The 23,744-nt window shown below is 41.7% G+C and overlaps 1 protein-coding gene across 1 annotated transcript in view; it reads right to left on the bottom strand.

The window, feature by feature from the left end:
• The window catches only part of LOC146983526 (junction plakoglobin a-like), a 209,584-nt gene that overhangs the window by 10,561 nt on the left and 175,279 nt on the right, over positions 1-23,744 (bottom strand). The window contains exons 6-12 of the mRNA XM_085785143.1: positions 17,962-18,163; positions 17,736-17,880; positions 17,542-17,645; positions 13,686-13,805; positions 10,391-10,609; positions 1,870-2,022; positions 564-683 (exon numbers count right to left, since the gene is read on the bottom strand). Of these exons, the coding sequence (XP_085641269.1) occupies positions 564-683; positions 1,870-2,022; positions 10,391-10,609; positions 13,686-13,805; positions 17,542-17,645; positions 17,736-17,880; positions 17,962-18,163 (1,063 nt within the window). The remainder of the gene's footprint in view (positions 1-563; positions 684-1,869; positions 2,023-10,390; positions 10,610-13,685; positions 13,806-17,541; positions 17,646-17,735; positions 17,881-17,961; positions 18,164-23,744) is intronic.

Genomic DNA, 23,744 nt, shown 5'->3' with positions numbered 1-23,744 from the left:
ATAATGCTGCCCTACAAAGGCAAAGTGCAGTATCTGTAAAAATGCCAAACTGAGAAAAACAGCTTTTTGTGTTTTTCATTGTCAGGTTTAAGCATCAAATTATGAATAACTACCAAGTCTATAATTGATTAGATAAAGGTGGACTGAATTAAATGTATTTTGTAGTTTGTCTTTCTGACCAATTTTGACCGTTTTATGGCATATTTTGTGACATATTTTGTGAAGTTTGACAGTTTTATGGCAGATACTGCACTTCTGCCTTGGTTTTGGTGCAGATACTGCACTTTGGCTTGGTATTACTTGGTAGTACTCCAATGGAATTATAGAGTGTGTTATAGAATGTAGGGAGTACAGTACTCTTTGCAGATACTGCACTTTGCCTTGGATTCACTGTACTTTTTTGGATGGACAGCAAAATAAAAAGCCCAATAACTCTGGAAATTTTAGCAGTACCAATATCAAATTCTACCAGATTGAAGAGAATATGCCACACTTTTGATTGGTCAAAAACCGGTCACCTGTCCAGGTGTAACAGTTGTAACAAGCAGGTGGGTGTACTGTACCTGTACAAACAGTGGTATGGTCTGCATACTGGCGATCTCTCCTCTGTTTATGGGGTCTCTGGCCAGAATGTGAAGAGCTCCTGTGCAGCCCTCCACTATCTCCTCCATGCGGACTCCGTCCTACCAACAGAGACAGACGCTGATGTCCCCACAATGCCTTGAGGAAATTGGTGGCTAATAAAGGTCAAAGCTCAAGGTGATCGCAGTGATCACTTTGAATTTCAAGGGAATCTGGCACATTCATTTGGCTTCAAGAATGAAGATAAAACACTGTTTAGTCATAACACAAGACTTGTTATCACAAAACAGCATTAAACATTTTATATGGTCGTTATGATCGTGGATAAACAAGGATTTAACCTGAAACTAGTCACAGTGAGATAGTTCTAGCTTCTCTTTGTTAAAGGGATAGTTCAACCTTTTGGCAAATTGGCCTATTGCCATAATCCCTATAGTTTTAGGAGTAGGTTCATTACCTTTAATTGTCGGTGCAAGCTATTTTTAGATTGGCGGGGCAGAGACGTTAGCTGCTCAGATAACGCAACAGAGGCTAATGGTATTACCACGTTTCCCTCATCAAACTAAATACACAATCCAACAACTCCAAAACACTCCAGTGGACAAGTTGTGACCTGCACATTCACCACAACGTATAATTATGTAACATTACGACAGATGAAGCAAATATTCGGAACTACTTGCGCTTTTGAAGTCACTCCGCCCAGCAGCCATGTCTGGAATGTAGTTCCGGCTACGCATTTGCCTCCAAAACAACTCTGTCTTGTAACGTTCCATTATTATTTCATAGCGGTGAATGTGCAGGTCACAACTTGTCCAGGAGAGTGTTTTGGAGTTGTTGGATTGTGTATTTGATGAGGGAAAGGAGGGAAAGGCTTTGCAGAGCTCATGTCTCTGCCCCGCCGATCTAAAAACAGCTTGCACCGACAATTAAAGGTAATGAACCTACTCCTAAGACTATATGGATTATGGCAATAGGAAAATTTACCAAAAACGTTGAACTATCCCTTTAACATTTCTGTGGAGGAGAGAGGAACATATAGGTTATACAGCAATCTCTCATGCACTTCCTCATGAACAGGAGGGATTAGACCCATCTCAGTGTAGTTTTCCATCTCCTCTCTGGAGCTCCAGTAACATCGGGCCAATCAGAAGAGAGGCTGAGGTGTGTGTGTGTGTGAGTGTGTGTGTGTGTGTGTGTGTGTGTGTGTGTGTGTGTGTGTGTGTGTGTGTGTGTGTGTGTGTGTGTGTGTGTGTGTGTGTGTGTGTGTGTGTGTGTGCTCCAGACCTGGTACGTCTGCTGTGCGGAGGAGGCGTGTCTCTGCGTGTCCTGGTGAGCCTTCAGCAGCAGGTTGACCAGTCGTGGGATGGCCCCCGCCTCCCTCAGCGGCGCCTGGTTGGCCGGGCACAGAGCCAGGTTCCGGATGAGTCCGACAGTGGCCTGAGGAGAGGACCGGGATCAAAGAGCTCTGTCACCAAGACCTTCCAGGGATGGACTGTATGTGGGTCACGCAGCAGCAAACAGTCAATGTTCCAAACACCGGCCAACTGCGCCCATGGTTACCAGTAGGGTTGCAAAATTCCGGGAATTTTCAAAGTTGGAAACTTTCCATGGGAATTAACGGGAATATATGGGAAGAAATGGGAAGAAATACGAAATTTACAAAATTGAAGGTTGGCCCTTAACAGGGAATTTAAATATAGTTGGGGAAAATATATTGTAGCATAATCTTGGCTAAAACAACCAGATTTAAGTATACTTGTACATTTGAATATCTATGCTATTCTTCAATCACATGCACACAGCACACTGCTAACTGCAGGGCTGTTGAGGGCTATTTTCTTTACCAATATTCATGTTTTTGTTGTTCAGTAAAATAATTGATTGTTCATACAAGAATTAAAACTTGATAAAGTTCTACTCACAAATAAATCTGTTGAAATGTCATGTTTTTTTATTGTATTGCATGGATGTCTGCTTATGACAAAACAAAATTCTTACATTTATATTTGGATATGATACAGTTTGTTTAAATTACCCCCAATTTCCAGTTCATTCCCATAAATTCCCAATAATTCCCATAAATTCAAGTTTCCAATTTTGAATATTTCTGGAAATGTTCCACCCCTTTGCAACCCTAGTTACCAGCCACTGTGTGAAGCGTCATACCAAAGGAAACCTAGGAGGAGGAGGATCTGAGGGCTCTGGGTGGATGGAGAGTTCAGCCACTGTGCATCAGCACATTCAGAGTTCAGAGCTGTCTCACTGCTGCACCAGAAAACACACTTTACAAGCTGTACATGCAGAGCCCGTATTTCAGAGGGAGCAACATCAGTGGAGAGCATATGAAATGTGTAAACACATTACAGATGCATGGAGATGTGGAGGACGAGGAGAGGTTCATATGAATGTCTTTAAAAAGTATCAAATCCACAGACTTTTTAGGAGCAAACACACTCATGACATCAAATGACCCGAGATCCTGACCCAAACCTGGGGCCAGATGCATCAAACTGTGGAGCTTTATGACTAAAACTGTGTTACTGTGCACAAAACCAGACACATCCACACCCATTCTTTTCACTACATAGAGTCCCATGTAAAGGCATTTGCCCCCTTCCTGATTTCTTACTTATTTGCATATTTAAACATTGTTTTATATTAGACAAAGATAACACAAGTAAATATAAAATGCTGTTAAATCATGAACTAACTATGATAAAGCATTCTTTTGGAAAGCTGAGTTCAATGTCACTCTCAACTGCCAGACATATTGAATCAAGCAATCACTTCAATAGAACCTGTCTGACAAAGTGAAGTAGACTGAGAGATCTCACAAAGCAAGACAAAATGCTGCCATCTAAAGAAATTCAAGAACAGATTTAAAAAGAAAAAATCATTGACATCTGTCATCCTGGAAAGTGTTGCAAAGACATTTCTAAAGCTTTGGGACTCCAGTGAACTATGGTGAGTAAGAAGTAAGAAATTAGGAAGGGGGCAAATACTTTTTCATGGCACTGTAGATTTAAATCATTAAGAAATTGGGTGCATGTGAAGGAGCCTCACTCTGCATACTGTGATCACAGAGAAGACAGATGAGAAACAAGAACTATCTCTGTGATTGAAAAACGCAGGTAAAACTATGCATCAGTTTAGTTTAGTGACTGTACAATCACTGCAATCCTGTTTTACTCTCAGCTTCATTAACAGGACTAGAGACAGGCTGGAAAACTTTGATTAGTGAATATTACATGATAAAAAATGCAGTAAACAAAATCAAACAGACTCAGTGAAACATCGAGCACAAACACAATTCTCTTTCCAAATTGTAGAAAAGAAAATATTTCCATGTAAACAGCAAAACTGTGTGATGTGTCTGCATCATTCAGGCATGGGCTGATTGTCTCTGCATAATCTCTACTATCAAATACTGAAAGTTGATTCTCTGTTTAGTCTTTAAAAACAAACTAAAGACTGACCTATTTCAGTCTTGCTTTTAATTGCATTCCCTTTATTTATCATTTTGCTTATTATTATCAGTATTTATACTGTTTTATCATTACTCATTTATTGTTTTATTAGGATTGTGGGTGGGGAAGGGTGCTTATTATGTAAAGCAGTGGTTCCCAACCTTTTTTGGCTCGTGACCCCATTTTGATATCACAAATTTCTGGCGACCCCACGATCATGTGAGTGCACGTGATTCCTGCTGTCAATCAAGATGCGCCAGCTCAGATATTTTTATATGCTGCATTTTATTTGAACTTGATTTATATTTGAGAAAGTCAAAGTATAGAATACCATTGTTTAAGATTGTGTGGTGTTTTTAATCAGAATTTTTATAAAGAATAATAATTAGTTTAAAAAAATATTTGAGGCGACCGCATTTGAATTCCAGGCGACCCCACGTGGGGTCCCGAACCCATGGTTGAGAAACACTGATGTAAAGCACTTCGTGTTGCATTTTAATTGTATGAAAAGTGCTACAGAAATAAGATTGATTGATTGATTGATTGATTGATTGATTGATTGATTGATTGATTGATTGATTGATTGATTGATTGATTGATTGATTGATTGATTGATTGATTGATTGATTGATTGATTGAGAAAAGGTGCAGAACGTAATGCCATGTTCATGGCAGCAAATAACAAATACCTAGACTGTAAAGCCCAAATAAAAGTGAAGGTTATGGGAACAGAGGCTGCTCTATGTTTTCTGTCTGGCAGCAGCTTTTATCCTCTAAATCCAGCTCTGCCTTATTTTGTTGAAACAGAATCTCGGTGTCGTCTTGTGCAAACTCAGGAGCAACTAATCCACTGTCAACTTGGAGATAAAAACACACAGTGAAGCTGACGGCTGCTGACTCCGAGGACAGACAGGTAAGACATCTCCTGCATCTGAGACAACACCGCATCGCCGATAGCATGTGAAATTGAAACAGAGCAAAGCTTCAAATGAGCGAAGTCACGTGGATCGCACTGTTAATACAAACTGTTCTGCTGTGATATTGTTTCCATTTCTCTGCACTACTGTCAGCTGTTTGTTCTCAGCATTAATATGCGCGTGCACGTAAAAGCTGCTGCATGCAGGTGAAAATAATCAGCGAGGTGCAAAATGTGTAAATGCAAAAGTCCCTGATGTTATTGAGGCTAAGCTGTTGCAGCAACAACTGGAATCTCAGTGATGATCAACTCTGCTGCTGCTGGTTCACACTTTGTCATCATCACTGTTGATGTTAATTATTGCTGTTGCTTTTGAACTTTATATTTCTGTTTTAAAAAATGATTTACCTCTTATTTTTTTACTTCCTGTCTTTGTCCAGTTTTGATTGTCTAATAGTCTTAACACGGTGATTACAACTCATATTTCCTTTATTATCACTCCTATTTAAAGCAGAAGTACTGTAAGCAATCCGGTGGTTTTGGCTAACTTCTTGTCAGCCGATGGAGTTAGCAGTTCCTGCCCTCGTCCCTACGTCACCACATTCACGCGCATCCCTTGGCTGCACACACAGAGAGGACCGTCCCTTTATGCCGTTCTCTCTCCTCATTGGATAAAGGTTGTAGGATATAAGGAAAGTTTTCTCCTCGGCTTACAGCAGAGCAGAGTGACTGACAGACCCGTGTTTCAGACCAAACACTCTGATTGCTGTGATTGCTGTCGGAAGATATAACTATTTAAGACTTATTAACACAAACATTCCGCTTACTTCTGCTTTAAATTGGGACTCCTTAAATACCAGAGTCATAATGTTCTTTTTTGTTTTTTGTTACTGTTAAAGCAACAGTTCAACATTTTGGCAAATTGGCCTGTTGCCATACTCCCTATAGTCTTGGGAGTAAGTTTGTTACCTTTAATTATTGGTGCAAGCTGTTTGTAGATTGGCGGGGCAGAGACGTGAGCTGCTCAGCTAACGCAACAGAGACGCACAGAACTTTCCCCATTACCTCATCAAACTCATCAAATACACAATCCAACAACTCCAAAACACACTTGTGGACAAGTTGTGACCTGCACATTCATCCCGCTAACAAAATAATAGCGGAACATTACGAGACGAACATTTCGAGGCAAATGCATAGCCGAAACTACATTCCAGACACGGCTGTTGGGCGGAGTGATTTCAAAAACGCAGCAAATGTAGGTCCAAGTGTTCGCTTCATATATAGGTTTTTATTTCATAGCGTGGTGAATGTGTCAAAACTTCTTCATGAGAGTATTTTGGCGTTGTTGGATTGTGCATTTGATGAGTTTTGAGGGAAAGGTGAAAGTAACATTTCATGAGCGGCTCACGTCCCTGCCCCGCCAATCTAAAAAAAGCTTGCACCGACAATTAAAGGTAATGAACCTTGGCAAATTTGCCAAAATGTTTAACTATCCCTTTAAGTTTTGGAGTTTTGGATTTCATTATAGAATATGGATTGCTGCTCTTTTTTCTTTTTAAATGATCTGTTGAAAATGGTTGAGTTGTTCACCTTGGTCCTTCGTTATAACAGTTTCAAAAGCACCAGAAAAAAAAATGTCTCATACACATATAATTTAAAACTGGATATTTTTTTCCTTGCTCATTAACACACAAGGTATGAGTGTATAAATAGAGACAGGAGTGAGTCACTGTATGACTCTAATAGAGCTGCAGCTTGAATGAATCATAATGACTGCAGGAATTATCTTCACATCCAGTGGATGGATCTGCAGGTTTTTATTTTACCTGCATGTTTTCTACACAGTGTATGACTGTCCTCGTGACCCTCTGCTTTTCCCTCTAGTGCCACTTTGAGCCTGACATCTGTCGTTAAAGTGAAATGTTTCAAACGCTATTTGAGCTGTGATGAAATGTGCGGCACATATTAATGTTAATTTCCTCTGGATTATTGGAAATATCGAGTGGCGCCTTCAAACGCAAACATGTCAAACTCAGCTGCACTTTGTATTTAGTGCGTAATGTAAATTTACAGTGCCGTGAAAAAGTATTTGCCCCCTTCCTGATTTCTTAGTATTTTGACAAAGATAACCCAAGTAAAGTTTTTCAATTATGATTTAATTTGTTAAGGGAAAAAAGCTTTCCAAACCTACCTGGCCCTATGTCAAAAAGTAATTCCCCCCCTTGTTAAATCATGAACTAACTGTGATTAACTTAATTTCTTTTGAAAAGCCGAGTTTCACTGTCCAGATCCAGGCCTTTTTTCCCTTAAAAAATTAAATCATCATTTAGAAACCGCATTTTATGTTCACTTGTCTAATATCCAAATTTGTTTATGCAAAAAAAAAAAAAAAAGAAAAAAAAGAAGACATCAGGAAGGGGGCAAATACTTTTTCACAGCACTGTAAGCTTGCTAAGATTGTTAGCATGGCAGTTTAGATTTTTTTGGGTTAATTAATTTAGCTTCTAAGTTGTGATGATGATTTTTATAACCATAAATATATATTTATATACATATTTATAACCATATAATAATAAGGTTTTGTCTCTGATGAGACAATACATGAATTGTTTTTGGAGATTCTATCTGATCAATGAACCAGGAAATAGAAACAGATTTCTTCTTGTTCAGCCAACATGAAAACTCTTCGTCCATCCAGTCAGCCTGAAGACATCTGTCCTCTAAGCTAACACTGAATACTTCAGCAGCACCCATGGGCTTCATTTCTATCGTGTATTACCTGCAGTAGATTTGGATCAGCACCATTGTCAGGACCAGTCAGTAAATGTTGTCTGTGGTCAGGTTTGAGTTCAGATTTCTGTCTTTGTCTTGTCACTTTATTTTGAAATCTGTGTCTTACCCCTGTCTTCCTGTCAACTTTCTAACCTGTGTGATTACAAGCCCCACCCTAATGTGTTTCACCTGTCTCGTCATCCCCTCTACCTTGTGAATATGAGCAGTGCTCCCCTTTCCCTTCTTTACCAGTTTGTCTCGTCTTTTTCATCATCCACCTTGTTGTCCTGTCAATTCTTCTTTTCCTCTTTCAAGTTTCTTTGGTTCTTTGGTGTTCCCTGTTTTGTTTGCTACTTTGATTGGAGACGCTATTTGTTTTCCCCTCCTTGTGTCTTTTGGGATTTTTACACCCGTGACCTTTAAGTTGGTTTTCTTCTGTTTGGACTTTGGAGATCCCCTTTGTGTTTTTGCCCTGTCTAAATAAATCATTCACGTACCCTGCTCCCCGTGACTCTGTCTGCATTTGGGTCCTCTTCCTTGTGAAAATGTGAAAACCATGTTGCTAACCAGCATGAACCTGAGAACTGAAGCCTGAACAAGTGTTTATAGCAGAAATAACAATCTTTACAGCCTGGTACAGCCTTTTTCCAGTTTATGCTGCAAACCCAACTGAGAGGTGCCCATTCAAATCTAAAGCAGGTAATAGACTATGTGTCGTCAAATGAGCTATCCTGAGCTCTCTGTAAGTGTCAGTGGGTTCTAGTTATGAGCTGATGCACAGTAAGACAGTGTTTTCAGCTGCTCACATAATATTATTGAAGCATATTTGTTGTGATGTGTCTGAGATGGACGGCTGAAAAATGCAGCAGAAACTCAATATTGTAATGTGAAAGTAATTAATAGTGTTGTCAAATGCATCAGTCTAAGTGATTCGTAATTAAAAAAAGTGGAAAGCATATAAATATTGTGTGAGCACACTCCAGTCTGCTGTCTGAGTGTTGCTCATCTCCTCCGGCTCACTGTACTGTGCATTAACAAACCTCCACAGGCTCCTCGCAGCTCTTAGTCTTGTTAATTTAACTTGGAATGAACCCAGATCCTTTCAGTCCCTCTCCCACCCTCAGTCTCTCCTCATCACTGAGAATTTAAAACAACCTGTGTCTCTTACTAGCTGTGTTTCCATCAGCCCTGGAAATGTGCAAAACCAAAATATCAGAATAAAAACTGACAATGGAAATGCATACATTTCGAAAAACCTCTCAAATATTGCTATTTTTACGCTCTCATGAGGTGGTTTTTCAGACATATCAATATAAAAGTGTATCGCAAAAGTGTTATGGAAACACTTATTTCGGTTCAAGAACATCACACAGTTGAATGAACGTATCCCGGTCATCCTGAAAGTTTGTATCCATAGTTGGTCTGTGAAATCCTCATTCACAATCCTCCGCCCCAGAAATCCCTCATTTGTGGCCGCTGCCACACATAATGTATATTATATAATATATACACATAAGGGCTTTGCCTTTGAGCAATCGAGCACCCTTCGTCTTCTGTTAAAAACAATAACAGCAGCAGCTAGCGGCAGCTGAGATCGCTGTCCCAACACCATAGAAACAGAAGATGCTTACGTCCATCTTCCTTAAAGTGAAATCCCGCTGGACGAGATCTTAAAGGAGACATATTATGCAAATATCACTTTTTGAAGGCTCTTTAACATATGGGTGTGTGTCTTGCCTTCCAGCCCCCGAAATGTGAGAACTGCCAAAAAAATCTGTAATTTTCAGGCTTCCTAGGTTAAAATCCATGTGGTTTTACAAGCTGTTCTCTTCCAGTGATGTAACTAATTTTCGAATTTGCATAATACCACCCCTACCTGGTACTAGTCTGGGGCCGTTGGCTCGCTGTTTTGGTAAGCAGATCCAGGGCGAGAGAGACAGGTCTTTCCGTCAAAATAAAAGCACCAAGCTAATAAAATGCGGTGAAACTTTTTAATTTAAGGAATATAATTTACAAGAAAGTCCTCGAGCCATTAAGTTAACCTTTTGCTTTTATTGTATTACGAGTTAATATTTATTTTATAAGTTTTATGTTGGTAAACACTTTTACTTTGGTGAATTTGGTGATGATGCAGAATGCAGACAAAATTCAGAGTCTGGTGACGTGAGGCTAACCTGGTAGCAGTAGAAGGGGCAGGACAAGCAGTGGTTCATTTGCATTTAAAGGGACAGGCACTAAAACCAGACGTTCTGAACAGGGCTGTTCTGAGAGGATGAAAAGAGCTGTGATGTTTGATCCTTGGGGGATTTTGACTGAAGCATGTCACAGACATGTCTTTAAGACACCTGGGAACTATTTTAATTTGTGGAAAAGGTGCATAATATGTCTCCTTTAAAAGAATTATGGGATATTGCGAGACTAGACTTTACATACAAGGGTTACGGCTCATTCGCAAAACACCTTTCAACGGAAACACCTACAAATAGAAAAAACTTTTTTCGAAATTTTAGAAATACAGCTTTTATTTTGCGAACACCTGTAATGGAAAATGTGTCTCCAGGGACACAGCCCACCACAGCTCAAGCGTTCAACAAATGTCTTTTCTAACATCTCCTTCCTCTCCCCACACAGCAGTGCTGCTCCTCACCTTCACCACAGGCCAGTAGTGCGGCTGGCCCAGCAGCTTGACAACGGCCGGGATGCCATAGTGCAGCCGCACTGCATTCTGGGCCAGCTCGGCGTCCTGGTGTCGGGAGGTGAGGTGTCGCAGGGCGCAGACCGCCGGCTCGGCCACGTCCTCCTTCTCCCCGGCGCGGAGCACGGCGTGGATCAGAGCCTCCACGCCGCCGTACTGGGTCACCAGGGTCTGAGGGAGAACAGGTGGAAGAGCAGAGAGTGGGGATTCACTCATCTGACATGCAGGTGAAGCTGTGTGCTATGAAAGCCTCTATGAATAATACAGAAATCCTCTTTTAAAACATGAGGGAGAGAGAAAACAACAATAAACCATGTGTGTGCGTGTGTGTGTGTGTGTGTGTGTGAGTCCAATCTTAAAAACAAGAAAACCAACTGTAAATATCAATACGATATATTGCTTTTGTAAATTGATTTTCCTCCATGTTGATTGTCTGGCTGTTGTTCAGGGTAGCTGAGACCTTTCATCTGCCTTTCTTTAACCACACACACACATACACACACACCACGGATGAAGACCATGGTTCATTTCATTCTTTGTTGTTTTCGTAGATAAATAGAAACATGAAGAATCAGACCCCTCTGGTGTTAAATGGTGAGCAGCTTCTTAAAGCTCCTCATGGCACAGATGCTCCTGTGTCTCTATTCCAGCTGGAGTCCCTTTCATTTAAGTGTTTATACGCACATAAAAACAACATACATAAATGTGCATTCATGAATCACCTTAATGTTTTTCCATCATCATATATACTTAAAAGGATAGTTCAACATTTTGGCAAATTGGCCCATTGCCATAATCCCTATAGTCATAGCAGTAGGTTTGACCTTTATTTGTAGGTGCAAGCTATTTTTAGAACAGCAGAGCAGAGCTGTGAGCTGCTCAGAGCTACGCTACGGAGGCTAATGGGATTTCTTGGTTTCTCTCATAAAACTCATCAAATACACAATCCAACAACTCCAAAACACTCTGGTGGACAAGTTGTGACCTGCACATTCACCGCGCTATGAGATAATAACACAACGTTACCAGACAGACTTGTTTTAGTGGTAAATTCATGCAAAACCACTGATGCGTGTTGCCTTCAGGGACAGTTTTTCTTTCTCTCTCTGTATTTACCTTGAAAACGACGGTCTGGTAACGTTCTGTTATTATCTCATAGTGTGGTGAATGTGCAGGTCACAACTTGTCCACCAGAGCGTTTTGGAGTTGTTGGATTGTGTAGCTATTTGATGAGTTTGATGAGGGAAACTAAGAAATCCCATGAGCGTATAGCTCTGAGCAGCTTGCGGCTGCACTCGGCAGTAACGGCTCCACCATCCTTTATCTTCCTTTTCTTTTTCATGTCTGAGCTAAAGATCGATCGCATCACACAGAGCTATGATTGACAGTTTGTTGTGACGCCTCCCCCGATGGCCTATGAACTCGCGCAGGGTCGTGATCGATGATTGGTCAGGGTGATACTTGTGATACTTGTAGTGCTGCCAGTCTCCCGACCAAGACCAGGCAAGAATCTATGCCACTGTGATCGTTTAATCTGACATGGTGACCATGGTGAAAGACAAAAAAATTGTGTAGTCTGATCCTGGCATTAGTCTGCAAGCCCACACGAACCCAGATGAAAATGATTAGTAGGATTAAATAGCAACACTACGACGTTACCAGGTGAACACAGCCGATTACTCAGTTGTGAATCAATCGAGAGGTGAAACGATCAATCTAGTGAAAATTCATTCTGTATATCTAGATAAAATGATACTTTTATGCCTCCATCGGTGACAGCCTGGGGTTACTGGTTTGTTATCATTGCTTGTTGTTATTGTTGTATGGATCAGTTTGGGCCCGTTGTAAACCAGGAACAGACGCAGCAGAGTGGGTGTATCTGGCACAACTTCACTAACAAGGTGCATGAAGAAACTGCAGGACACTTTGTAAACAACAAAAAGCTCCAGCAACACTTGTAGCTAACCGACGTGTTTCGGCTTGTAGCCTTCATCAGAGTCATCAAGAAACTGTGATAGGCAATAGGGTCATGTGGTTTTGGACCAATAATCTGATGGGGAGATGAGAGGAGTGTATAGAAGGCATTTGATGCCAAATTTTCTTTGCTAATTTCAAAGAAATGACATTCAAAAACAATCTCCCAATGTTTCATAGTCAAGACAACTGAGAAAAGGCACGTGAATGACGATTAAAGTTGACTTTTAACCTTCTAGATGAGCACAACATTAACTTCTGAACCGTTTATGATAGAGACGAGCTGTAAACTGCATCTGAATCGCGGGACTCTCCACTTCCCGAGCATCCCTGAATGGTGCATTTGTGACAACAAAGGATGGGGTCCACATGTAATCACGTAGTACGAGAACAGATCCTAACCTGAACGTAGCATTGACGCTAAACCAAACGTACGAACTGTAGTGTCGATGCTAAACCGAGCGTAGCATCGATACAAAGCTTGCACACATTTTTCAAAACATGAAAAAACTTTGGAACCGTTTATGATAGAGACGAGCTGTAAACTACAACTGAACCGAGGGTCCTTGAATGGTGCTTTTTTGACAACAAAGGACAAGGTCCGTATAATCACATAGTACAGAAACAGATGCTAAACTGAACGTAGCATTTACACTAAACCAAACGTAGCATCAACTCAATGCTTGAACATGTTTTACAAAACATCAACAAAACATTAGGCATTGAATGGTGCCTCTTTGACAGTAATCATGTGGTACAGGAACAGACGCCAGAGTTGTTCTATATTGTTTAAACACAGTTTTCTCAGGTTTTCAATCGGAAAAAGAGAGTGGAAGACAATATTCAAATGGCCATATCTTGAAAACCATCCAATGTATGACTTTGACTAGGTTATCACTTTAAAGCGTATGTTCTCCGCTTTACATTGAAACCAAAATCTCAATTTTGAAATTTGGGTCACTGCGACTCATTTTGCTGGATCAGGTCACATATGGTTGTGAGCTGAGAAGTGGCAACAGGAGGTGTTTTTGGAGTTACTATTTAAAATGCCATATACAATATAAATAAAAACAGCAAAGCATACATTAAAAACTGTAAGGAGATACCTCTTTGATTTGAGCAGTTCTCTTAGCTACAAGTGCTGCTGGAGCTTTTTGTTCCTTTGTAAACCAGGAACAGAAACATGAAGTAGCTACACAGAATCCACAGCACAAACCTCTTCTGCTCTTATGGACTGGCACTAGAATGAGGTGTGGTATCTCACTGTGGTTACCTTGTTGCGTGAGTTGTTACAGGTGAGGTTGGACAGGATGCCGGTTGCACAGGTCAACATGTTGACGTCGTCTGAGCCCAGCTGAGTGACCAGGATCTGCAGCAGGCCGTCCAAGCCCTCCTACAGAGACACAACACAGATACAAATCACAACACTGCAGCACATATCAGTCTGATTTGAAGGCTAGAATGCAGTAACAAATTGAAAAACTGAGGCTCTGTCCACACGTTAACACAAACAGGCGAAACCGGATAAGTTTGGCACTTATGTGTGGATAAGGAAACCTTCTTGGTTGCACATCAAACAGACTCCTGTTGTGAAATAATGTTTCAAAGAAACATGGATGTTTTTGCACTAACTATTTTTAAACTGTTTCACTACATACTAGGGGTGTGATGATTAAACTCGACGATATTTCTCGTTGCGTTAAAAATCTGTCTCGCAAGATTTTTATTTTTTTTATTTTTTTTATGTTAAAATGTTTCCACTACCAGTTACCATTACTTTGCACCCCTTTCCACTACACAGTTATAACTCTACTCGACTCAGTTTAGGTGCTTTTCAGTCACAGCTGCCTTCTTCATAGTTCCTCCTCAGTAGTACTTGTAGTAGTGAAATGGCACTGGGGGGGGGGGTCGCTGCCAATACTTAAAAAAAATCCTACAGGACACACTGCACATTGTTTGCACTTGAAAAAAAGAAAGGAATATTTAATTTAATTTATTTTATTTTATTTTAACTTTCATACATTTTAGTTTTAGTTTCAATTTGTGGAAGAAGAAGTTAAAAGCTCATGCTTACATAATGCATGTAAAGAGTTATAATAAAACATTTCAAAATGCATGTGCAACTCGGTTAAATAAAAGTCTGTTGGTCCAGTCATATATTATGTCATTGTAGTTTTCTTAAAATCTCGTCTCGTCTCGTGAACCCAATCTCATGTCTCGTCTCGTCTCGTGAGATGAGTGTATCGTCACACCATCAAATCCTTCTGTTCTCCTGACCTGAAGCACCTTATGATCATCTGCCAACCAGTCTGGCTACTGAGAGAATTCTCAGCTGTTATCATTACAGCTGCTTCTTTCCCCCCCTCAAGCCAAAACAGACCTCGCCTTCCAATAGCTGTCTGAGACGATCAGGAAGCACGACGCTGTGCACCTGGAGGACGCAAACCAACCTGATGAGAGTGTTACCTAAATGTCAAATACTTCCAACGTTTTACCTGCACTGCTCCGTTCCGCTCCTACTTCCTAAAGACAACCTGAGACAGGAGGGGGAGGGAGGAGGGACCGGATCAATCAGAGGTTATAGAAATGATTGACTAAAGTTTCAAGCCCATTTACCTGTCTGCAGCAGAACCCTGCACTGTCCTTCTTACAGGTAATTGCCTGAATGCAAAGTGATTTCCTTTTTTGTGTTAATCTATGGCTTAGATTAGGGATGGGTATCATTAAAGGGATAGTTCAACATTTTGGCAAATTCGCCCATTGCCATAATCGCTATATAGTCCTTGGGCCAGACCAGATACCGGTATCACTTGAGTGGGCAAAACCTTACCTATACTAAATTGTTTTTAGGGTCAATATAAGTAAATTAAAATATGATAGCCTTTTCATAGGAGCAGCGTTTTATATTTTTTGTTATTTTCCCCTATAGGCAGATTGTCATTAAAGTGGCTTGTCAAGGGGCGGTGCGTGGCACAGTGGGTAAAGCGGCCGCCCCATGTAGAGGCTACAGTCCTCACCGCAGGCGGCCCCGGTTCGAATCCCGTGTCGGGCAGCCCTTTCCTGCATGTCATTCCCCCTCTCTCTGCCTCTCCCTTTCCTGTCTATCTCTACTGTGTATAAAAAAGCCAAAAAATATTTTTAAAAAGTGGCTTGTCAAGTGGCTCAGATCGGATTGGTAACATGAACGTGTAAACGGGACAAATACCAACCCTGGTGGCCCTTTGCTGCATGTCATTCTCTCTCTCTGCCTCCCCCATTTCCTGTCTCTCTCGACTCTACTATCGATTAAAGGCAAAAAAGACCCCAAATATACTTTAATAAAAAAGAACAGGCTTGCACGAGACACATCTGTCACACTGGTGACAGCATGCGGAGTCTGCATTGACTTTCGTGAAGTAGAGCCACACTTTGAATTGTTTAGCTCTCTGTCATCCTTCTTGGTGTGTGCTGCTGCTGCTGCAAGTGTGTGTGTGTGTGTGTGTGTGTGTGTGTGTGTGTGTGTGTGTGTGTGTGTGTGATAACAGCCCCGCCCCTCTGCCCTCCGCTGACAGACACAGCAGGCAGTCAGAGTGAGCTGCTGAGAGAGGTGTCTCGTTTTCTGAGAGAAGCGAAAATATATTTGACCATGTAGCGTAAAGTATAGTATAGTATATAGTATATAGTATAGTGTAGCACCAGGGCTCATTTAAAGGTACATTGTGTAGGAATTACTCCCATCTAGTGTTGTGGTTGTATATCGCAAGCAACTCAGTCGTATTTTTCATGCTGCATTCACGTGAAATTGGGCAGACAGCAGACGGACGACAGCCGCTGCACATAACGGCATAAACAAGCCTCTATGTAAACAAGTGGTCCGTCAGCACGAGGCAAAACAATACACGTGACAATATGTTGTCATGGCGATGTGGTATTGTTTACCTGACCCACGTTTTACCGGCTTTCTCTCCACTTCTGTGACTAAAATGACATCTGGTTTGTTACCGACGGCCGTCTGCCCGACTGCAGGTGAATGCAGCATCAGTGTAACGCTCCATTCCTCCTCACTGCGTTACCGCGGTGACTTTTCACAGACGCCACCTCCACCTGAGCCGACAGCTCCGCTGTCTCCGCTGAGTTTCCGTTGTTTCCTACCGTCACGCTGCCACTGAACGTAAAAACATGGAGACACCACATGGCAGCCAGCACCGAGCTTACCCACTCCATGTAGATATGAATGATATGAACGGCTAATTCAGAGCTGAAAGGAACACTTCAGTTTGTTGATGGGGGTAATTACTGATTAATGAATTAAATAATCAATTTTCGTGAATAGATAACAGGAGAAGTTACACAATGTCCCTTTAATATCGGGACTCAGTACCCATGGTATTATTTGTTTCAAATCATAACTTTATATGATTTTATTATATATTTTGTTAATGGATTTAACTGGAAATGGATATAACTTGGATTTTCGTTTTAGACATTAAAGGGACAACGAGGAGTTTCTATTTGGTTATGAAAAAGTCTCACGTTAATGTGGATGAATCTACGCTATTATTATAATTAATGGTGGAAACGCTGGGCGAGCTGACCAGTGTTTCCTTACTTTCGGTTTTGCGGACGCTGCCCCGTGGGTCATGAGAATAACGCCACCAAATCGCCGTTTATGGTCGGAACTACGGTTCATCTTCGAACCTCTGACTTTCATTCTTGATGAATGAAAACATTCTTGACAAGATGGCCGTATTGCGCCGGTCCAAGAATTTCACGGTGCGCGCGGAGGCTCACGGTAAATGTAGTATGAAAACACTTTGCTTTCCAAAACTCCTCGTTGTCCCTTTGAATGATGTCAACATCTTTGCTAATCAAGACACTGGCTTAATAATGAGGTATGTGCAAGGCCAACACCACCAGCTGTGCAGCAATTTAAGATTTTGCAGAAATGACTTAATTCTGGGGTAGATCATGTACAGGTAGCCTACTCTGTTGAATCTGACAGAGAAGCAGCTTAAGAATCTGATGGAGAAGATGGTCTTTCATTAACGTCACAGCCGTTTTCGCTCCTCTTCAGATCAAAAACATAACAACGCTGGTCCCAGCAGTAGCAGCAGTCTACAGAGCAGTGGGTGAAGCCATACAGTACGTACCTGTTTGGTTGCAGCATCTGACAGGTTGCGGAGGGTCCACAGACAGTTCTGGATGAGACGCTGACTTGAACCTGTGAGGTGTTGGCCCAACGACTGCATACCACCTGGGCACAGATGGGAAGATACAGTTACACACTACACAAACATCATCAACACTCAGTCTTCTACATTCATGTCCAGGGATGCCGACTTACCAGCCTCAACAATGGCTGGCTTGTTGCTTGGACAGACAGACAGCACTTTGAGGACACGGCTGGTGGTCCACAGGAGCTTCTCATAGTTGTAATTCCTCATGATGAACACCAGACCCTCTGGGCCTCCGTTGGCTAGGATGATGAGCTGATAATAAAGGTATAAGTGAGTGATAACAAAGAAGACACAAGAAGGGTCTCCTGCCTGGCGTTAAGCCCCTCCCCTCACCTTGCTCTCCTGGTTGCCATAGGACAGGAGCTGCAGACAGTCGGTGGTGATGGCCAGGAACTTGGGGTTGCTCTTTTTCAGTAATGGAACCATCCTCTGGAGGCCGTCAGCAAGACGCACCGCCATCTTGGCCCCCTCTTGGTGCAGCAGCAAGTTGTGGAGTGTGGTGATGGCATAAAACAAGACTGATTCCACGGGTGAGCTGCATGGAACAGACAGAGGAGGAGGCAGAATGAAACTTTTTGGAGAAACAGTCATTGAGACTTAAAGGAGACATATTCTGTCCCCTTTCCACAAATTAAAATAGTTCCCAGGTGTCTTAAAGACATGTCTGTGACATGCTTTGGTCAAAATCCCCCAAGGATCAAACATCACAGCTCTTTTCATCCTCTCAAAACAGCCCTGTTCACACACAACCCTTTAAATGCAAATGAGCCACTGCTTGCCCCGCCCCTTCTACTGCTACCAGGTAGGGGTGGGATTATGCAAATTTGAAAACTAATGACATCATTGTTAGACAACTGAGGGAACAGCTTGTAAAACCACGTGGATTTCAACCTAGGGAGCCTAAAAATTACTGATTTGTTAATTATCACATTATTTCCATAATTTTTAATTTATAATTTATAATTTATAATAACTTGTCCAGCTATTTTGTAACACCTGCAATTTACAAAATACACAAAAGGAGTAGTGTGCAAATTTCAACGGTTAGTGCTGTCTCAAATCGAATACTATTGTTGTGCTTGTACTTGTGAATTGAGACACACTACTCAAAATACTTAGTTTAAGTATGGAAGTATTAGAATTGAGAAACAGCAATGGTCTCCAGAGGAGTAATCCTAATAACTTTGGTGATCCTCTGAGATCCAATCTGAGATTGATATTTGCAATTCTGAGTCTCAGGAGCTACTGGATGGATTGATATGCACTGGGCGTAGTCCCTTCAGGATGAATCACAATATCTTGGGTGATCCATTAAAATGACAGCATGTACAGCTACAGTACACAACACGTTGTTTCTTCTGAATCAGCAAATGTCAGCTGACGACTAAAGTCTGTGAACAAATCCAATGTCTGAGGTTGCAATGGGTGAATGTCGCGAAGAGGACACCCCAAAACCTGCTATAAAAGAAATCAAAGAAAGACAGTGTGTTAACAACAGAGGATAAGCGGGACAGAGAGAGAAAAGGTTGATAGCATTAATACAAGTCACACACACCAACCTGGTTCTCTTTGAAGCTCTTTAAGTTTTAATTTTTCTATTTAATTTCCTTTTATTTTCTGTGTGAATTAAGCTCCAAATCAATTAGCAGTATGATTTATTCTCCTCCGTTAAGCCTCTGTGTAAGGGATTAACTCGGTAGCTCTGCCTGAGGGTTGGAAAGGCCTTTAATTTAGAGCTAAAATTGAAGTCTAACCTCATCTGCTCCACTTTGCAGATGACCTCTGGCTGCCATGTTGGAGGCTGAACAATAGTCATGAACAATAAATGGATAAAAAAAAAAATCTTAAGCTTCTGCTCCCTTCGCTTCACGGTCTGTGTTTGCAAAGAGAGTGTCTCTTTGATGTGTATCGCTATCTTTGGATACCAATCACAGGAGTGTGCTGGTGGCAGGCGAATCTAACCGTTGCAATAATAATTGGATAAATTGGCTTCATTTAGTGGAACGGTTGTTAAAAGAAACAGCACTGTTTTATGGGTTTAAAAGGGAAATGAGCAGCTGCCTCCTGATTTTGACTCATTCATACACCACAACCTGCTTCTCCTGTCTCTCTACTCGCTTCCCTCTCTTCATAATGATGTCAGCCACTAGAGGTCACCTACAATGAACTGTATGAGAGCATAGAAGCACCACAAGCAGCAGTGAGCCCCAATGGTCGGTGGGTATTAGACTTCTCAATGGGCCTGAAAATTAAAACCCGACCCACGTGTGTTGAAGCCCAGACCCTTTGCAGAGTATTTCATTTTACTCTTCAAAAAGCACCTTTCCCAATGCATCATAATACAGATACACTAAATTTAATTTTCTACTCTACCAACCATAATGATGTGATGAAAACTGAATGAAATACCAAATCGGACTAGACATATATGTCTACACGTCGGTTCTCGTGTACTGTATACAGTACATGCAGGCACGAGGACCGTGTAGAAACCATCCTACATTATTACTGTCACCAGAGTGAAATGCACAGATTCAGTGCATTTCACAATTCACAATTAACAACACCCAGTACAACCAGCAAGTAGAGTTTCATTTAAAAAAAAAAAAAAAAAGGAAGCCAGAGGCCCAACCTGAGTCATTTGTATAGATTTTCGGCCCAAACCAGCCTGATCTGTTGACAACTCTAGTGGGTATCCTATCCAGGAACTAACTCAGGGAACTAAACACAGGTGGCAGGGAGACCTTAAAGCAGAAGTAAGCGATCCGGTGGTTTTGGCTAACTTCCTGTCAGCCGATGGAGTTAGCAGTCCCCGCCCTCGTCCCTACGTCACCACATTCACGCGCATCCCTTGGCTGCGCACACAGAGAGGACCGCCCCTTTATGCCGTTCTCTCTCCTCATTGGATAAAGGTTGTAGGATACAAGGAAAGTTTTCTCCTCGGCTTACAGCAGAGCAGAGTGACTGACAGACCTGTGTTTCAGACCAAACACTCTATAGAAGTGATTGCTGTCGGAAGATACAACTATTTAAGACTTATATTAACACAAACATTCTGCTTACTTCTGCTTTAACAACACGCAGTACAACCAGCAAGTAGATGTGTTTCATTAAAAAAAAAATGAAGCCAGAGTCCCAACCTGAGTCATTTGTATAGAATTTCGTCCCAAACCAGCCTGATCTGTTGACAACTCTAGTGGGTATCCAGGAACTAACTCAGGGAACTAAAGACAGGTGGCAGGGAGACCTTAACATTCAGGAACTAACATACAAAGGACCGGGAAGACAGAAACTACAACTGTGTCCAGGTTCAGAGGCTATTACTGATCTACATCCTTCGGAGGCTGCTTTTGAAGACCAACTATATCACAGCAGTTGATGTGTAACTTAACTGTCCCACTTCAAAAAGAAAAAGTCCTTTTTTTCACCAACAGTCTGAAATATGTTGGGTTTCAGTTCAGTCTGACAGCTAACAACTCAACTGGTAAAACCAAGGGCCTCAAAGCCTCAAGGTCTGGTGAGAAAAGGGTATGTATGTGTTGTCAAGGCTGTCAGGCAGCACCAGCTGCACTTTGTGGTGCAAGAGAATCATCGTGTCATTTTAGTTCGGCCTTCGTGGTCTGCAACAGCTACAAAGGGAAAAACCCAGACAGAAACAGGAACTCAAAAAACCAACACAACACAACACAACACAACACACAATATCAAAACATTCTCAGCGTAGATTTTAGGTTATCTGGTAAAAGTGACAAACTAACTACCAGTATATGAAATGAAAATGTGAAAACAACGCAACACCATGAAAAGTATCAATGTTTCCCCCAATTTCCACTGGATCTGTCTCTGCTCTGTTCCGACTTGTTCAATCAGAGGTTATAGAAATGACTGACTAAAGTTTCAAGCCCATTTACCTGCCTGCAGTGGAACCCTGCACTCTCCTTCTTACAGGTTATTGCCTGAATGCAAAGTGATTTCCTTTTTTGTGTTAATCTATGGTTTAGATTAGGGATGATATCAGTAAGATTTTAACGGAACTACTAATTTTATCAATACTGCTTATTAGGGGTGTAACGGTACACAAAAGTCACGGTTCGGTACGTACCTCGGTTCAGGGGTCACGGTTCGGTACGGTTTCGGTACAACAGACACTATTGAATGTAAAACTAAAATCTGTCTTGTGTTATAAAAGTAAAAAAAAAAAAAAATAGAATATAAAATTAAACAAGTGCATTAGGAGTGTTATCATGCCATTCATTAATTCTAGAGGAAAAAAACTTGCACTTGACAACTGACAACTAAACAAACAAACAAACAAGAAACTAACATCAATGTTGGTTTACACAGTTAGTTTAGACTAGATGCCAGTTGCTTTGGTGATGTTTCTGGTGTCTGTGTTCATGTCAAGAGGCAGCGGGATAAGTTGTTGCACAAGTTGTCTTTTTCCTTGCACCAGTGATGGGACATGTGGGAGGGAGGGGAGGCGGGTGAACATGCGCTACGTGTTTGATGCGTTTCTAGCGACGCAGCACGCATCCGTGAAATAGCGCCGACGGACTTTGTCCGTTCGACCAGTCGCGAGCTGCATTCTATGGTCGCGAGCCGCCGCCGCCGTTGTGTTTCGTTGAGAAGCCGCACGGTGAATAATGAAGCAGACAGCTAGACAGCTCTCCTCCTCTAACTTCACACTCTCATCACTTCTCTTCTTCGTCTGTTATGACGGTTGTGGCAGCTTCGAGGCTCATTACCGCCACCTGGATTGGATTTTCTTTTTTTTCTTTTTTTATATTCATTCAGATGTATTCGTCGTGTGACTGTGTGCACCGAACCGTGACCCCCGTACCGTGACGGCACGGGACGAAGACATATACCGTTACACCCCTACTGCTTATTGTTCCGAGAGAAAAACAAACAAATTAAGAACATGAACTGCTATATTTTGGAAGATTTGCGTTTTAGCTCCGTTTGACGTATCAAACCTTTGCCCACTGGATGGGTCGCGTCTCTGATCCGTCTCCTGAGCCCAGAGCAGCTGGAGACCCAAGATCACAGGACAACTACAAACTGGTAACAGAAACTAATGTTGACAAAGTGATGATTTACGTTCCATTGGAAATTGGGGGTAAGTGATGAACCAGATTATCATCTTCCCTCAACGTTCCACAGCTTTCAGGTTCTGCTTCACTCTGGGCTCTCCTAGTATAGTTTTCAGATGAGTAGCAGCTGTAATGAGCTACTGTTCATTACCTGCTCAGAGGATACCAAGGAGCAGCTGTGAACATAATGAAACAGATAGGCGCTAAAGAGCCAGGAAGTTTCCACAGAACAGGTGGAGACAACTGACTTACATGCATTAGATGGACACAAACACAGTACAAATGAAGGGCAATGTCGCTCTGTAACTTGCTATTAGTAAAGTTGTGCTGTAAGTGTAGCCGATGTTAAAGGAGAATTCTGGTAATTTTTGACCCCTAAATCGTTGTCCTGATGGTCACCCAGTGTTGGGTGGAGCAAAAGACGCTAAAAAAATGACTAAAATTTATTAAATAAACGGTCAGAGATATTTTGGACATTACCACTGCACTGCTCGACCGTTTACCTTTGTAAAGAAATCATCACAATAAGGAAAAAGTGTTTGTTTCTGTGGCGGGGAGAGCAGGCGCTCTGCGATCAGATAGTAATGTCTTTCCAGGATGTTTCAGAGTTAGGCTATCTGAGGTGAGTGACTACATGCAAAAACACAAAGTTTATACTGTTTATACTGTACACTATATGAGTTCAGTGGTGTCTCGTAAGGATTCCAGTCATGTACCATAAATATTTGTTTTTTGAGTGTTTGTTGTGGTTGAAAGAATTGTCCCCATAGGTTAGCGTTGTCGCTATCGCTAGCGCCATCTCACCATGGTGTAACTCCGGTTTGCCTGCATCAATTTTAGTCGTGGTTTTTGCTGCCCCCAACACTGGGTGACCATCAGGAAAACGATTTAGGGGTCAAAAATGACCGGAATTCTCCTTTAATCTGGCCCTCTGCGTTGTGTTTCGGTAAGGACTGCCCCAGGTGAGGTTTGAACCCTGGTCTCCCGCACAGCAGGCGACGATGCAAACTGTTGTGCCAAGAG

Source organism: Trachurus japonicus, chromosome 8 (assembly GCF_045865225.1).
Source record: "Trachurus japonicus isolate A0001 chromosome 8, Traja_1.0".
NCBI classification, from domain to species: Eukaryota; Metazoa; Chordata; class Actinopteri; order Carangiformes; family Carangidae; genus Trachurus; species Trachurus japonicus.
Note: the sequence above shows the minus strand (reverse complement) of the source record. Positions and strands in the feature narration are given on the sequence as shown.